General features: G+C 59.0%; 1 protein-coding gene across 1 annotated transcript in view; it reads left to right on the forward strand.

The window, feature by feature from the left end:
* LOC115638729 (unconventional myosin-Vb-like) overlaps positions 1-13,899 on the forward strand; it is a 45,969-nt gene extending 32,070 nt beyond the window's left edge. Inside the window, exons 23-35 of the mRNA XM_030540679.1 lie at positions 450-566; positions 1,875-2,129; positions 2,233-2,345; positions 2,942-3,128; positions 3,534-3,627; positions 4,905-5,054; positions 7,093-7,244; positions 8,819-8,908; positions 10,335-10,485; positions 11,191-11,461; positions 12,508-12,682; positions 13,249-13,329; positions 13,632-13,899. Of these exons, the coding sequence (XP_030396539.1) occupies positions 450-566; positions 1,875-2,129; positions 2,233-2,345; positions 2,942-3,128; positions 3,534-3,627; positions 4,905-5,054; positions 7,093-7,244; positions 8,819-8,908; positions 10,335-10,485; positions 11,191-11,461; positions 12,508-12,682; positions 13,249-13,329; positions 13,632-13,790 (1,995 nt within the window). The 3' untranslated portion in view covers positions 13,791-13,899. The remainder of the gene's footprint in view (positions 1-449; positions 567-1,874; positions 2,130-2,232; positions 2,346-2,941; positions 3,129-3,533; positions 3,628-4,904; positions 5,055-7,092; positions 7,245-8,818; positions 8,909-10,334; positions 10,486-11,190; positions 11,462-12,507; positions 12,683-13,248; positions 13,330-13,631) is intronic.
* Positions 13,900-16,338: the final 2,439 nt, after the last annotated feature.

Genomic DNA, 16,338 nt, shown 5'->3' on the forward strand with positions numbered 1-16,338 from the left:
ACAGATCTGCACCATCAGCGTGAAGCTGGCTGGGGCTTTCGAAACCTCGAGGAGCCCAAATCCCAGTGACTCCACGTGGTGTCTGGGTGCCAGACACCTTCAGCTCTCTGGGAAAGTCCCAGCCTGAAGCTAATGTCACAGCTGCACCATCCACTTCTGCCCTGCCCCTGGAGATCAGAGGGGAACGTCTCTCTGGTTCCCATGGTGGGACTCCCAGGCGGGCAGCACATCCACTGGAGGACAGAGGCACCCCGCCCAGTATCTGTCACCACTGGGCTAGGGAGCGGTAGCACGTGCCCACTCAAAGCTATTGCTGTGTGGTCCGAGCTGTCTCCCTGCTGAGTTCTCCCCATGCTGACCCTGCTCCCCATGCCCTAGCCCCCCTGTAACAAGGAGTGGAGCTTCAGCCACTGTATAACTTACCCTTGTACCTTTCCTTCTCACTCCAGAGAACCCCCAGCCTCCGAAGGTCCCCTTCGTCTGACAGCATCCTGGACTCCGAATGCAGCTACCCATCGTCTCTGTCGACGGCCCCGTCCCGGGATGATGCTGACCAGCAGAGCGAGGTGAGGCACTTTCACATCAACCAATTGGCTTTGGTGCATGGCTCTGCTGCTCTTAGTGCAGGCGGGAAGCTGAGCGTCTGGGCTCTGGAACGAGCCGTATTGTGGTTTGCATTGCCCTGGGCTGGGCACAGGCAGGGAGCCGGGGAAGTCCTTTCTTCAGAACTGGCCAGCTGCCTGGGACCAGATGTTCCCTCTCTCTCGTCCGTGCCCCCAGGCATCCTGTCTGATCCCTGCTTCAGATCAGCCCAGCTTGGCTGCACACTGCAGCCCGAGAGTCCGGTGCCTCGCTCGCCCTTCAGTAAAAACAGCATCCCCGAGCCAAGCATGCCCTCCAGCCCTTTGCACCTAGCTGCCAGTCCCATTGGCACCAGCCTCTGGCCAGGAATTGTAGCAAGGCCCTTCTGGGTGGGCTGCGCTGGTGATCTCGTTGGTTCAGCCCAGTTAGTGCCTGCAAAGACATGGCCTTTGACTGGCACCTGTCGCACAGGTCTCCATGCACTTCCTGTGTCACAAACCTCCCCTCCCATGTGAGGTCTCCTCAGCTGGGGAAGCTGCCCGAGCTCGCAGCTTGGTGGCAGAGCCAGGAGTAAACCCTAGCGTCCACTCCTGTGCTGCCTCCCTGCAGATGTGCCCAGTGTTCCTGTGTGCACAACTGGGCTAACTAGGCCAACCTGTCCTGCTGTCCCACGGTTGCCACTGTGTGGTCAGATGCTAGGAGTGCCCTTTCTGCTCACTCCTGGAGGGTGCCAGACGGGTGAAAGGACTTAAAGGACTTACCGGTACGCCTGAGTGTGAGTGTGGCCTCAACCAGAAGAGACAGAGCCTTTCAAAATTTAAAGGTCTTTAAATCACCCCGGAGCTACCAGCTGCAGAGGTGGCTGGGGGCTCTAGGGCTCAGGGGCGAATTAAAGGGTCCAGGGCTCCAGCCACCGGGAAGCTCCAGGCCTTTAAATCCCTGTCAGTGCTCCGGGAGCCGGGCTCGGGTGGGAATTTAAAGGGCCCGGGGCTGCTTGCAGTGACTGGAGCCCTGGGTCATTTAAATCATCACTGCGGAAGCTGCTCCAGTCCGACACGGCATACTGGCTCTTGCCGGTACGCCATACCATACCATACCAGCTTACTTTCACATCCGGTGCTAGATGGGCTATGAGCTAGGGCATTCATGAGGAGTTAGTGCAGAGTTTGGCATCAGACGCCGCCTGCCCAGTGCAGCCAGATGGCCCAGTCCAAGTGGGGCTTGGTGTCCAGTGTCTGACACACCAGGGATGGTACTTGAATGCATCTCCTCACCTCCTTCTCCACCCACAGTCCTCGTCTCAGTCCCTGGACCAGGAGAGGGGCCGCTGGAGGCAGAGCCACGAGTGGAGGAGGCTCAGATCCGACAGCCCTCCCTCCTCGCTGAATGACGACGATGGGCAGGACCCCTTTGAGAAGGCTTATCTCCTCCTCCTGGGGCAGCTCAACGTGGTCACGGAGGACCTGGCCAGGACCCGTGAGGAGCTGCGCAGGGCCAAGGCTCAGCTGGCTCACGAGAGGAAGCCATTTGAGATCTTCAAGCGCCGGGTGAGATTCTCACCCATCATGTCCCTTGCTGCAGCAGTGGTGGGGGTGGGGAGGGGCCTGCTGCCTGAATGGCCCAGTTCAGTCTCTTCTTTCTCCCCAGCAGAACATTGCAGAGATCCTGGGGTTGAACAGGAGCCCGGAGAAGATGATAGAGGAAGATTCCTTGATGGAGGAAGACTTGAAATATGCGTATGATGCTGTCCAGGTCTCCAATAAGTGAGTCTGTTTACTCAGGGTCTCAGCCATGTCTGGGTTTTCCATAATGCTGCTGTGGAAGGCTTAAAAATCACCCCCGGGGGCCTGGCCTCCAGCACTGCCCAGAGGATTCAGGAGGCCTGGGGCAAAGCAATTTCAGGGACCTCTTCCATTAAAAAAAAAAAAAGAAGTTGCAATACTATAGAATGCTATATTCTCATGGGGGCCCTTGGGGGTCTGGGGCAAATTGCCCCACTTGCCCTCCCCCCCCCGCGACTGGCCCTGGGGGAGCAGCAGGCCATGTGAGGTTGCAGGGATGCATTTGTGGTGGAAGGGCGAGATGGGGTTTGGGTGGCAAGAGCCAGGTCAGAGCGCTGACTGTGGGAAGTATGTGATTCAGAGTGTGGAGACTTCAGAAAATTCCAGAGTCAAGTCTTCTGGGTTCTATTCTAATCTCGGCCTTGGACTTAAGCAACCCCTGCCTCAGTTTCCCTAGCTGTAAAATGGGGAAAGCTTGCCTGTCCCACTCACGATGGGGCATAGAGTTGTGAGGCCTTGCCAGCCTCCTGCCTGATGAGCAATCACTGGCACCTCTGAGTTATTGCCCTTCCTTGCAGGCTACTTGAGAGCCAGCTGCAGGAGGAGCAGCAGCAGCACGAGCAGGAGCTGGAAGGTCTCCGCCTGGACATCCGCTCCCTGAAGCAGCTGAGCAAGCAGCAGCAGAGCCTGATCCAGGACCTGCAATTGCAGCAGGAGGAAGGCGGGCTCCAGAGCCAGATCGTCCAGCTGAAGAGAGAGAACCTGGTGAAGGGGGAGTGGGCCTGTTGGGATGGCGGGAGGGTGGTTGGTGGGAGCATTGCATGGCTGAGCATGCAGTTAAAGACTTGCTACATGGCCAAGCTGGGGCTGGGGCTGTGAGAAGGCTGACTGCTGCTCAGCATGCTGGGTAAACGCCCTGGTGCAGCACACCCCCTGCCTCCCCATGCTGGCTCTTCAAGGGCGCATTGCATGCTGGGACTTGGGCTCCATGGAGGGGCCATGTGCCTATTAGAGACGACAATAGCTGGGGCAGCATTCTGGCCAGCTGCTTTCCATCTGCTGCAAGGCCCCCCTGGGGAGGCCTTGCTCCTGGCTGGCAGGGTGTATTGGAAAGAGAGGGTCCCCTCAAGCACCAGGTGATGGACTATCCTTTCCCTGTGTGCTCCCCAGGATCTGGAAGGGCAGCTGGAGAGGCAGGAGAAGAGCATGCTCAAGCTTCAGAAGCAGCTGAAAACCTCCATGAAGCAAATCCAGGCTCTCACAGGCAGGTGCCTCCTGTGACTGGACCAGCTGGGGGGCGAATGTCCTTTGTGGCCAGCCTAAAGCGGGGCTCTGCTCCCGACCGCACCCCCCAGCCTGGACGCAGCAGCTTCAAGCAGAAACACAGCTCTGCCTCCTCGTCGCAGGAGCAATGGGGGCTGGTGGGATGGGCCTGAGCGCTAGCTCAGACGGTGAGGGGCCCTGGGCCTGGTGATGGCACTGCCGAGGCCTGAGCTAGAGGAGATGGGGGCCTTCTCAATTAACCTGCCCAATGAGACCAAGTAGGCAGCAGAGCAGAGGCGATCATCTGTGCACCATGAGCTCCGTTAATGCCAGCGTTTCTGCTTTTCCTTCAACGCCCCCCTTACCTGCCACGGGGCATCGCTGCCCGTCTGCACGAGAGCTGCTTTGCAGCCGGGAAGCAGCAGTGAGCCTCTTGCTGACATGACCGACCAAAGTGGCTTTTCTTAGCCGCTGTTCTGGGCTTGCCTTGTGTCTCATGTTGTTGTCTAATGGCAAAGCTTCCACATGGCCCTTCTGTAAACCTCCGTGTTTTGGGATGTGCTCCCCAAAAGCCCCACACTGAGCGCACAAGACCTCCCCCCCATCACAGCTGCCAGCCCCAGAGCAGTGCTAGCAATGCCTGGTGAATTGCAGAGTCAGACTGCTCTGGTTCAGTGTCCCCTTTGCTATTGTGGGGTACAAAGCAGCAAGGGTACCCTACTATGGTACTGGACAAACAGGGAGCTTTGCAGAACTGGGGGTGCTCTTGGCAGCAGTTTGATGGGGAGGGGAAGATGCTGGCTGGGTTTGCAGGCAGCTGATTAAAACTGGTGGATGGAGAGTGACCAGACAGCAAATGTGAAAAGTCAGGACAAGGTTGCGGGGTAATAGGAGCCTATATAAGAGAGACCCCAAAATCAGAACTGTCCCTATAAAATCAGGACATCTGGTCACCCTAATTGGGTGCCATGGGATATTGGACATTCACAGATTAGCCCTTCACTTGCTTGCCTCAATTTGCCAACAGTAGCTTACAGGGCTGCCTGGCAGCTTCCATCCGGTTCACTCAGCCCAAGCAACCATCCCTCCAGCTGGCCCAAGCAACCTCTAGCTCTGAATATTCCTCTGCCTGGGGCCCAGCTCTCCTGGCAGGAGTTCCCCAGGCAGGGTACAGGCAGAGGTGGGACCCCCAGTCCCTGCCCCACTCAGGAGTCTGGTTACGTGGGCCTGGATCCAAGTGGGTGCTCTGACTCTGTTTTTGCTCCTTCCCCTGTGCAGCAAGCAGAGAGGCCCGGCTGCTGGAGCAGAAGGTGAAGGTGGAAGAGATGGAAAGGCCCCTTGATGTCCCGTGTCCAGCTGGGGCATTCGGGGGCATGCTGGGATGCAAAGCAGAGGATGAAGGGCGCCTCATCAGGACCATCATCACAGGTGGGAGGCCGGAGCCCCACAGGGAGTTGGGGCTAAGGGTCTGTCTACACAGCAGTGTAATTCCTGGCTCAAGCCAAACACACTTGTCTACACAGGTTGTGTTCACCATGGGCTCGAACCTCAGGGCCCAGGACCCTGCAGAGCTGGAGGGGCTGGGGCTCTTCTATCCCCAGTCTCTTGAACAGGCAGACTCCCTCGGGACCTGTCGCACTAGAGCAGCCGCAGGAGGCAGGTGTGATGCGGAGCAGCATATGCCGAGGCATCAATTGCATCACACGAGCCCGCAGCCGCGTGGTGCCAGTCTTGCTGCTGCTCCTGGGCCATGGCGTGCAGAAAGGCTTGTGGGAAGACACTCATGGAGCAGCAGGCTGGGACTGACGTGAGGAAAGATGAAGTGTGGCTTGCTTGGCAGGATGGCAGCCGGCGAGGGAAGTGCCCGAAGAGAATCTGCGCTAGGAGAGGTGCAAAATGGCTCTGGAGCTGGGAAAAGAGCGAGGTGCAAAATGGCTCGATGGAAAATGGGGACGAACTTCCCCTTTCTGAGCCCTTCCAGGGGAAGGATCCCTGGGCAGGTGCTTTAGGGCATTGGGCTTCCAGAGCCTCTGCATTGCGCGCGCCTTTCTAACTACGTTGACATCTCACGAGGAGCATCTGGGAATGGGACGTTCCCCATGGCCCTGGCAGAACTTCACTAAGCTCCTCTGCTACTTCGCCCTCCTACTGCATCTTCCCTCTCCACCTGGACACCCCGCATGCCTCGTCCTGTTTATCCCAGCCTCCCCGGATGCTTTTTGCCCCTGGAAAAGCAGCCAGTTCTGGGGTAGAGCAAATCGGTGCTACACAGGGAGTGAAGAACAATGTATCCCTTTGAAACCTGCAGAGTAATGCAGGCACACTGGCGGAGCACCTGGGGGTCCAGCTAGGACTGTGGGGGCAAATGTGCCGGTTCAGATCCAGCCGTGGGCTGTAGAATGGCTGTGTGTGAGTGGCGCTTGGTTTGCTGACCAGTCGGGAAGGCACATGAAGTTGAGTTGCCTCTTTTAATGAGGGCAGGGACCCTACATGGGAGCAGACAGGGATGGGGTGATTAATGGACAGCTGACTTTGAAAGGGGATGGGGGGTTTCTACCTACTAATTTGGATTCTGTTTATTTGGGGTGGATGGGAAGTCTCCAGCCCCACCCTGGTTAGTGCTGGGCCAGGCCAGCGGTGGCTCTGGGCTTACGAGCAATGAGTGAACTCTTGTGCGTGGGCGAAGGGATTAAATGGAATGTGCACATGCCTGCATGGGAGAGCCCAGAAATGCAGCCATGGGGCAGAGGGGTGTGTGCATGTTAATTTCCATGAGACTGGAGGGCGACTGTCAGCAGCTGGAGGCCTTCTCCCCAAACACTGCGTAAATAACCAACTTCAGCAGACCTGCAGGACAGGAGCAGGAGCCTGCTACAGGAGAACCCAAGCTGGCAAGGAGGGGAAGGGGGCTGGGTCAAGTGCAGGAGGAGGACAGCACCTGGCTGGGCCAGATGTTGGATCTGTCAATGGGGGCGGGTAGAGTGGCTGTGCTGAAGCCTGAGGGGCAGAGAAATTGGGCAGGGTGAGAGCAGAAATGAAGCCCCAGCATGAGGAGGGAAGAGCAGAGGGGGCTGTGCCTGGAGAGGTGCTAATGACAGGGAGGGGTGAGGGTCCTGCCACAGCTTGGGCTGTGCCCGTCTGGGGGCTGGCCTGATATTTCAAGCTGCTTGGCTGTAATGAAAGGAGCGGCTGGGCCTTGGGATCCGGGCTCTGTCCAGAAGGTGATGGGGGCCCAGTTTGGGGTCAGACGATGTATTGCTGAAGTTAGCAGGAGCTTTGCTCCTTCAGGGGAGGGAAGGGGTTTGAAATTGGGGCACTGAATGCAGGGCCTGTCTTGTCCCACCTGTTGCCTGCTATGACCCCTCTGCCCTGTAGGTAGGTCCCATGGGACAGGCCCCAGCCTGTGACTTGTGGCTTGGACCTCAGGCTCCATCCTGGACTCACTCATCCCCTTCTCGCCCTGCAGATTTCAAACTGCAGAACAACCCCGGCGCCCTCCCCGCGCTGCCGGCCTACATCCTGTTCATGTGCTTCCGGCATGCGGACTCCGGGCACAACGAGCACCGGATCCGCTCGCTCTTCGCCGCCGCCGTCAGCGGCATCAAGCGGGTGGTGAAGGTACAGTGGCAGGGGGCTGGCTGGGTGAGGGGACGGGGATTGTGACCCCTCTGTGGTCAATTGCCAGCTTGCTGAGGGGCTGCCCTCCGGCGCTGGTTCCCTACCGCTGGCGTGTGCCCCCCACCCAATTGTTCCCTCTTGTGCCCAGAGATGCCCCCTGCAGAACCCAGGCATGCCATTGTGTGACCTGGGGCAGGGGCCAGGGTGTTACTAGGGATCTGTGATGCCACCCTCAGGAGTGTGCCCATCGAGGGCTGCTTGGGGCTGAGGTTAGAGGCCAGGACAGCGTGGTTGCTCTGGGCCACTGCCTGGATTGAAGGGGCACGAGGCCTCGTCCTGCAACAGCAGTGCTGCTTACGTGCATGGGGTGGATTGGGGTGTTTGTCTGGGTGGGGATCTGGGAGGCGCAGGCGGGCACCCCGGTGGGTAGGCGCAGGTGAGCAGGTCAGCTCCCTGGGGTCAGCCAGCAGGACCCCGAGGCTGCTGGTTTTCTGCCTCTGGCCAGAGATGGCCTCGGTCACTGAGTCCCACTGTTCTGCTCCACTCCCTGGCAGCCCCAAGCACCTGCCCAGCAGGAAGGGCTGGGCTGCTGCTTTCCCGCCTCTGCTGCCCCCCACCCCCATGCAGAGGGAGAGGCCGGGGGTGTCTGGGGGGCAGCGGTTGGAGGAGGTCTTGCTGCCCCAGCAAGGCATGTGGGGGGGGAAGAGACCCCTTGCCCCAGTGAGAGCCCTGCCGAGGAGTGTCCAGCCCCAGTGGCTGGGAAGAAGAGCGGAGGCCAGCACTCCCTGCAGTGTCGGTCCCCCCGTGAGCCAGCTGGGCCTGGGCCTGGGCGGAGAAGGGAGCAAACGCTAATACTGGTGTAATATTAATCCTTGTGTCTCGGGGGCTCCTCTGCAGGCTGGCAGCCCCCCAGCCTGGAGTGCTGGGCCCCGCAGAAAGCATAAGCTCTCACTGGCCAGGCCATGCCTGGTGCTGCTTCTGCCTGCAGCTGCATTTGTCTCTGGCAGTGACTTTGGAGCCGGTCTGGGGCAGTGACTGCTCCTCCCCAGCACTAGCTGCATCAGGGCTCTTACTGCCTCTCAGCAGACACTGTTCCCCGATCGGCAGTGGCCCGCAGGGTACATCCTGACTCCCCTGATTGCTGGGGCCCCACGGCGCCGTGCGATGGAGATTGCTGGTGCTCGCCCATGGCTGCCGGCTGTGAACAATGAATCAGGGTGTCTCTGGAGCAGGCCCAGTGGTGACTGGAGACCCCAGACGCTGATTGGGCTGTCAGGGGGCAACTGTAAAATCCAGGCCTCCCGAGGCAGCCAGGGGCACAAAGAGGGGGCTCAGCTGGGCTGAAGGCAGCCACTTACGTCTGCTGAGTGGCCTCCTGTTCTGGCCCTCGCACTGATTTGGGGGGGGGGATTCAGACCCCCAAGCAGCGGCTGGCTTTGCTGGTGTGCCCACGCCCTCTAGCGCGGCTGCCTGGCACAGTCTCCTTGTGCTCTCTGGAGTTTGCAGTCTCCACCAACGCCTGGGCCCCCCTCCCACCCCGCCCTGATGCGTCGCTTTGTGTCTCCCGCTCGCAGAAGCACAGCGAGGACTTTGATGTGGTGGTGCTCTGGCTCGCCAACACCTGCTGCCTCATCAACTGCCTGAGACAGTACGGCAGGGACCAGGTGAGGGCACGGGGCCTGCTCCAGCATGGCACCTCCAGGCTGGGCTGGCCTGGCCTGGCCTGGCCGTGGCTGCAGAACAGATCACAGCCAGGAAGCAGCAGGCATGGGGAGTGGGGGAGGCTGTTTGCCTTTAGTAGGTTCCCCCCTAGTTTCTTCTGAGACCAAGGTGGTGCTGAGTCAGTCCCAAGGCCTGTCTTGGCCCCGTTTGCTCAGTGGTTGTTTACTTCAGTTTCTCTCCCTTGGGGTCAGGCAGGATCTGGCTGGGCCATGGCCTCGCTGCTCCGAGGGGATGCCTCTGGCTTACGCCGCCCTGCGCGTTCTGGCTCTTTGCCTGCCATACTGTGCAGCACATTGCACTTGCACTTACTGAATTCCATCTTGCTGATTTCACACCAGCTCTCCAAAGAGCTGTCTGTAGGCAGGGACAGCCAAAGGGGAAATAACCGGTGAGGCAGAGGCACCTGAGACTAGTTCTGGGTGCCGCGCCTCAGGGAAGATGTGGATAAATTAGAGTCCAGAGTTGAGCAAAGAGAATGTGAGAACAGGCTTAGACAACCTGACCTTGGAGAGAAGCTGAAAACTGGGCATGTTTAGTCTTGAGCAGAAGAGCTGGGGGATGGGAACCTTCAAATGCATTAAGGGCCGTTACAAAGAGGACAGTGATCAATTCGCCATGTCCCAGCCTTCAGTGGACAAGGAGTGATGAGCTTAATCTACAGCAAGGGAGATCTAGGTTAGATATTAGGAAAAATCTTTCTTTCAAACTCAGGGTAGCAACGCTCTGGAGGGAGGCGGTGGGATCCCCGTCCCTGCAGGTTTTTAACAAGCTGGACGAACACCTGTCAGCGATGGCCTAGGTTTGGTCCTTCCCTAGCGCGGGGGACTGGAGTCTGACCTCTCAGGGTCCCCTCTAGCCTGACATTCTTACGATTCTATGGTGAACCACAGCCCAGACCCTCTGGCCTCAAACTGGGCAGTAGCTGCTGGCCTGGGGAGGGGTCTCTTCCTACCAGCAAACCTTCTACCCCCGAAGGGCTGAGAAGAACCCAGCCAGATCCTCTCCAGGGAAGCCCCTGAGACCAGCATCCTCAGGGGATGTTCTGAGCACTAGAATAAGATGCCTGGGTGGCCTTGGGCTGGGGATACTGGCTGCTGCTGGGGACTTCAATCTGCCTGCCTCGGGGAGCGGGGCAGGGGAGCTTATGGCAGTGGGAATGGAGTTGATCTTCAGTCACTGACCTGTGTCAGGTGTGCTGAGATCCCTGGATGGGAATGGGAAGGACTCTGGAGGGGAGATGTGTGCAGTGGATGCTGGGGTGGGTCCCTGCATGGCTACCCCACAGCTCTCTAGAGCTTAGGGCGTGGCTCTGCCAGGCTCCAGCACCTCTCGGTCCACAGCACCTCTCGGTCCATTTGCTATCTGCAGAGCTACCGGCTGGCCAACACCCCCAAGCAGAACCAGCACTGCCTGAGGAACTTCGACCTTGCCAGCCACTGCCAGAGCCTGGGTGACCTGGCCATCCAGATCTACCAGCAGCTGATCCGCCTGGCACAGAAAAAACTCAAGCCCATGATTGGTAGGTAGCGGCTGGGCCTCCCGGGAGTGCTCTGGGGATGGGAGCGAGCTTGGTGTGACAAGGTGCACTTGAGGGGTGAGGGCAGCAGAAAGCTGGCTTCTGACTCGGTGCTCGAGGCGGGGATGCCATGGCTAGGCCTGGCATAAAGGGGTCATTGTGGGCTGGGAAGACCTGGCATCTTGAGAGCAAGTGGCTGCCCCGTCCCCCTCAGTACAGCCTGAGAGGGACCCTGTTACCTGCCCAGTGACCCTCTGGGATTGAGGGTGGCTGGGGAACTGACCTGCCACAAACCCCTCTGTGGGGGGAGTGAGGAGATAAATGGCATGAGCTGGACAGGGCAGGGGGGCGGGAAGGTCCCTGCTCTGCCACCCACATGAGCCTCCTGGCTGAGCGACTGCCCCCAGGGAGCATGGCACTTGGGGCTAGTCTGGGTCTGCTCTGAATGGCAGCGAGCGAGGGAGCGGCAGGTGACTCACCAGATGGCAGAAGCCTGTCTGGAGGCGCAGCCTCCCAAACACAGCACCTGGGCTGTGGGGTCACAGGGCATGCACAGGATAATGCCCAGGACGTACCCAGCCCCCATGGGCACCGAGAGCAGAGCCAGCCGCAGTGGACAGGGCCCTTTGCTCCCTGAGGGAAGGGCCCTGGGATTTCAGCACCCGCTGGCCAGGCTGAGCTCAGCCTCCCTCCCCTCTGCCCTGCCAGTTGCCGCCATGCTGGAGAGTGAGACCATCCAGGGCTTGTCCTCGGCCAGGCCCCCCAGTTACCGCAAGCAGCCGGCGGCTCCCGCCTACACGCTGGACTCGCTCCTCCAGCAGCTCAGCTCCTTCCACGAGGCGCTGGGGAGGCACCAGCTGGAGCCCGTGGTCGTGGGCCAGGCCTTCCGGCAGCTCCTCTTCACCGTCAGCGGCGTGGCCCTCAACTACCTGCTTCTGAGGAGGGACGCCTGTTCCTGGAGTCAAGGCGTCCAGCTCCGGTCAGTCCATCACCTCCCGCGGGGCTCGGGTGCTCCCCAGTCAGGCTGGTCTTGGGCTGGGGAAGTGAGACCCGGGCTGGTCCTGGAGCCCCCTGGACTCTCCATCCAGGCTGCAGCCGCTGCCTGAGGTTTTGTACCTCCTAACCTGGGCTTGGCCTGCGTGGCCCAGGAACATCCTCCAGAGCATGGGACTGGGCGCTGGACCCTCCTGGGCTCTGGCTGACTCCATCAAGCGTTGGGTTCTTCGTGGGCATAAGGCTAATCCCACCTGGCCAGGGGGTGTGTTGCAGAGGGGGAGGAAAAGCTAGAATTGCCAGATTCCTATGGTGCCATCAGGCCTAGCTACCGTCCAGCTCTGCCCCCATCACTGGTGGGGCACCTCAATCTGCCTGCATGTATCCTCCTGACACCCCAGCGGTGGCAGTAATACCCCCCCCCCCTGGGAATCTTGCTCTGCCAGAGACATCAGGTAGGACTTGAACCCAGGTCACCAGAGTCCCAGGCTAGTGTCCTACCCACTGAGCCATCCTTCATCCCACCTAGCTGGTTGGGAGTGGGGCCACTCAGCTCTTCGTGGCCTTGGGCTGCTATTGGCAGTTCTCCTGCTGGGTCGAGTCAAGCTGTGCCCGGCATGGGGATGTCTCGGCTGGCTAGGGGCCCACAAGTGTCAGGGGTGCGGGCGGTCTGTGTCCTGGCTGACTAGTCGGGCAGGGGAGAACTGGGCCTAGCTGAGTGGAAGGGAAGATGATGCTCAAATCAGGGCCACCTGCTCCATTGCGTGGGCAACAGGGAGCCTCATCCTGGGCAGTGCGGAGCCCAGGATTGGGCTTGAACCCTGGACATGTGAATCTAACAGCCTCCGCCCCGGGCAGAGCGAAGGAAAACACGAGCTGTCACAGCTCCCGTCCCCGGTCCCGGCACTCTAGGGGGACATTGATAGTGCTGCAGCTGCGAAGAGCCATCCTGCTATGTGCTGACTGACGCCCAGGCAGCTGCTCCTGAGGGGCTGAGCTTATGGCTGGAGCGTCTGTGTGGCTCTGTTCCAGGTACAACGTGAGTCAGCTGGAGGAGTGGCTGCGGGCCAAGGGCCTCCAGCAGAGCGGTGCCATGGAGGTCCTGCAGCCCCTCATCCAGGCGGCCCAGCTGCTACAGGTGAAGAAGACGACGGAGGAAGATGCTGAGGCCATCTGCTGCCTGTGCACGGCGCTGACCACTCCGCAGGTGACCAGCTGCTCCAGGAGCTTGGGGGTGATGGGCCGCGGGCCTGGTCTCTGCCACCTTGGAAGGGATCGAAGCTCCCCAAAGGAGGGAGTGGTGATGGGGGAGGCAGTGTGCATTTGGGTAACGCCAGGCTTGAGGGCACCACCCACCCCATGAAGGCAAAGCGCTCGGGCTGCCAGAGCCAGTGGCTCTGAGGGCTGGTACCAGGATGTAGCCCCTGATTCAGCCCCGAGGGCTCCCAGCCAGTGCTCAGGGCTCCTGCTCACTCAGGGGCACGCAGGCGGGCCCCTTTTTCTGTAACTGCCCCAAGTTCTACCAGCCAGGACCTTGCTTGGGGTCCCTTCTCTGCTCCCCTAGGACTCGGCTTCCTGCCGGCCCCGGCATGGGGACCAGATGGACCCTGTCATCTTTGCTCAGGATTTGCTACCTTGGTGGGCTTGGAAGGGGCATGAGGCTGTGGGCCGGGCTGGAAGGGCCCTTGGCCAGACTAAATTCCCAGCCTGGCTCTAGCGCCCTCTCCACTGGCCGCTATCCAGCCCCGTCACCTCTGCACTCCCTCCTTGCAGATCATGAAGATCCTGCGAGCCTACACGCCTGCCGCTGGGCTGGAGGAGCGCGTCAGCCCCAGCTTCATAAGCAGCGTAGAGGTGAGTGAGTCCCTTCTCTCCCCCTCCCTGACCCGACTCAGTTGCTGAGGGGGTGGGGGCTCTGTGCCCTACTCCTGTCCTCCCTTTGGCTGCGGGGCAGGGGAAACTTTATGCTTTGTGGCATCCCCAGGCTGCTGGCAGGCAGCTGCGTGGAGTTGCTTTAGCCTGCTGCTGGAGAGTTGGGGCAGAGCTGGCCAGGTGCTGGAGCCAGCCATGGCTGTCAGGAGTGGGTGGGGGCTGGACAGATGTTTGGGGGGAGGGGGTGAGAATTGCTGGAGACCGGATTGTTTCTCTCCACACAGGACCGGCTGGCAGAGCGAACTCCAGCCAGCCCCTGCCAGCTGCTGGTGGACACGGCTCACCTATTCCCCGTGCACCTGCCCTTCTCCTGCTCTCCCGTGCAGCTGGATGAGCTCCGCATCCCTGACAGCATTAACCTGACGTTCCTGACCCGAGTCTGAGCGACGCTGCAGCAATGCTCCTGGGGAAGATGCGGTCTTACAACCGTGCATGTAGCAGCCTGGGCTGCAGGGTACTGGCTGCCGTGCCCTAGAAATGCCCTTTTCCTTGGAAGGGGGCCAGCGGCTCAGGCTGAAATTTCAGGGTGCAGAGATGAGGTTGCTGCACCGAAACGGCCCCTTCTAAAATTCAAAACTCCAGCATGAGTTTCCTCATGGAACTGTCCGCTTGCCCAGCTCTGCCGCCTGCCCAGCGCATCCCTCCCCAATTCGAGCCCGAGGGCTTTTTGCAATGGGCCCTCAGGAAATGCTGTGCATGAGGGTAAAGGTGCCTCCCTCACCCGCCGAGGTCTGCATGCCAGAACCGAGTGGGGCAACATGAGGCGCCCGTGCTGTGGGCTGCACGATTGCTGACTGACCCAACTCCCCTGGAACTGCAGTGCTCCCTGGTGGTGGGGTTACAGCACTTGGGAGCAGGTTTAAAAGCATGTCCTGAGTGTGGCTGGCTGGGCAGGGAGTTCCCACTGCTGCTGAGTGGGGAAGCAGCTGTCAGGTTAGGGGGCTTGTCCCCCTGCAGCAGGGGGACAGCTGCTCTTGGCCCAGTACCCACTGGGCATCCATGGGTGTCTCTGGGGAATGCTGTTCCTGCCCCCTCACTGCTCAAGCCTGGGGGAGAGAAGCCAGGCCTGGGGGCTGCCTGCCCAGCAGCTGGGGGTGGGAGGTGAGGTCTCTTCGTATGGCCTGTGTTCAGTGAAACGCTTTTTAAAAATTGTGTCAAGTGAATAAAAGTCTCTTTAGTAATAAGCTGGAGGCAGGTCTCCCTCGTGAATCGCTGATCTCTGTACCAGGGTGTTGCGGGTGGGGGGAGGCTGTGCAGCCTTCTGGGGGTAGTATTGGGAGCTGTGCTCTAGTGACGGGACAGAGGCCCCCTGTAAGGCTGGAGCTTGACGTGAGACCCCTGGTAAGGGGAGAGGAAGGTTTGTTAGGCGCTGCAGACACGAGTCACAGGTTGTCTCCAGCAGGCCACAGGCTGTGTCCTTTACCTCAGACACTGACCACCTGATCCTGGGTGTTCACAGGTCCTTGGATGAAAATCCTGATGGCGATTAGCAGGTGCATCTGACCCCCAGGCCAGGGAATGTTTTTCCCCACTTCCAACGGGAGAAAACAAGGGCACTGGATGTGTAGTGTAGAGCTGGGCTGGGAACCCAGGTACCCTGGGCTGCAATAGGGGCTTACATGCTCCATCCCCAGCTAGCACCTGGGCCTTCCTCTCTGCTTCTGCTTGAAACTTCCTGGGGTTCTGGGACAGAACATGCAGGCTCCCCAGCAGTTCCTACCCCTGCCCAGCTCCGGACAATCACACCTGGCCTCTCCTCTAAAGGAGTCTGTGAAGATTTGCTAAGGAAGGGGGATACTCTTACCCCTATACTTCAGCTCAGTAGAGCCCTCTGATTTGGGAGAGTCCAGGGCTTATGGGTCTGGGGTGTGTTTTGTACCCTCCTGGGGCTGAGGTGAGAGCACCAGCCCAAAACCCGTGCAAGAGAGCAGCACTGCAAATTCCCTGGTGCTCGTGCCATGGGTGGCCTCTCCCTTATGGGAACATCTGGGCAGAGACTTTGAAGGTCCATAAGAACCAGGGCTGGCTCCAGGATGGGCAGGGAGGTCTTTTTTGAACCCTGTCATAGTTTTTTTTGGCCTTCACAACATCCTCTGGCAAAGAGTTCCACAGGCTGACTGAGTTGTGTGAAGAAATACTTCCTTTTGTTTTAAACCTGCTGCTTATTAATTTCATTTGGTGACCGCTAGTTCTTGTGTTATGAGTAAATAACACTTCCTTATTTACTTTCTCCACACCAGTCATGATTTTATAGACCTCTGTCATATCCCCCTTTAGTCATCTCTTTTCCAAGCAGATAAGTCCCAGTCTCATTAATCTCATCATATGGAAGCCGTTCCATACCCCTAATCATTTTTATCACCCTTCTCTTCCCTTGTCCTTTTCCGATTCCAATATCTTTTTTTGGGGGGGATGGGGCGACTACATCTGCACACAGTATTCAAGGTGTGGGTGTACCATGGATTTATATGGAGGCAACATGATATTTTCTGTCTTATTATCTATCCCTTCCTTAATGATTCCCAACACTGTTTGCTTTTCTGACTGTCGTTGCACATTGGGTGGATGTGTCCAAAGATCTCTCCACAATGACTCCAAGATCTTGTTCTTGAATGGGAACCGCTAAATTTAGACCCCATCATTTCATGGGTGTAAACGGTCCGACTGGGTTCCGAGTTCAATCCCTTGACTGAAGGGGGAATATCAAGCCAATTCTCTACAGCTTGAGAGTGACAAGGCAAACACTGTTGGTGGGCTGGGTCGCTTGGCCGTCTGGGGCATGGCACATGTGCCATGGCGCTCAGCGGGATACACTTTGGGAGGCAGACGCAGCGGCCAGGTGTGCTTTTTCTTTTTAATGTCAGTTATAATAAAATTATTTTACAGAGCCCAAAAAAGTCAAAATAGTGCAAAACATCTCACTGTCATGCA

Source organism: Gopherus evgoodei, chromosome 22 (assembly GCF_007399415.2).
Source record: "Gopherus evgoodei ecotype Sinaloan lineage chromosome 22, rGopEvg1_v1.p, whole genome shotgun sequence".
Classification (NCBI taxonomy): domain Eukaryota; kingdom Metazoa; phylum Chordata; order Testudines; family Testudinidae; genus Gopherus; species Gopherus evgoodei.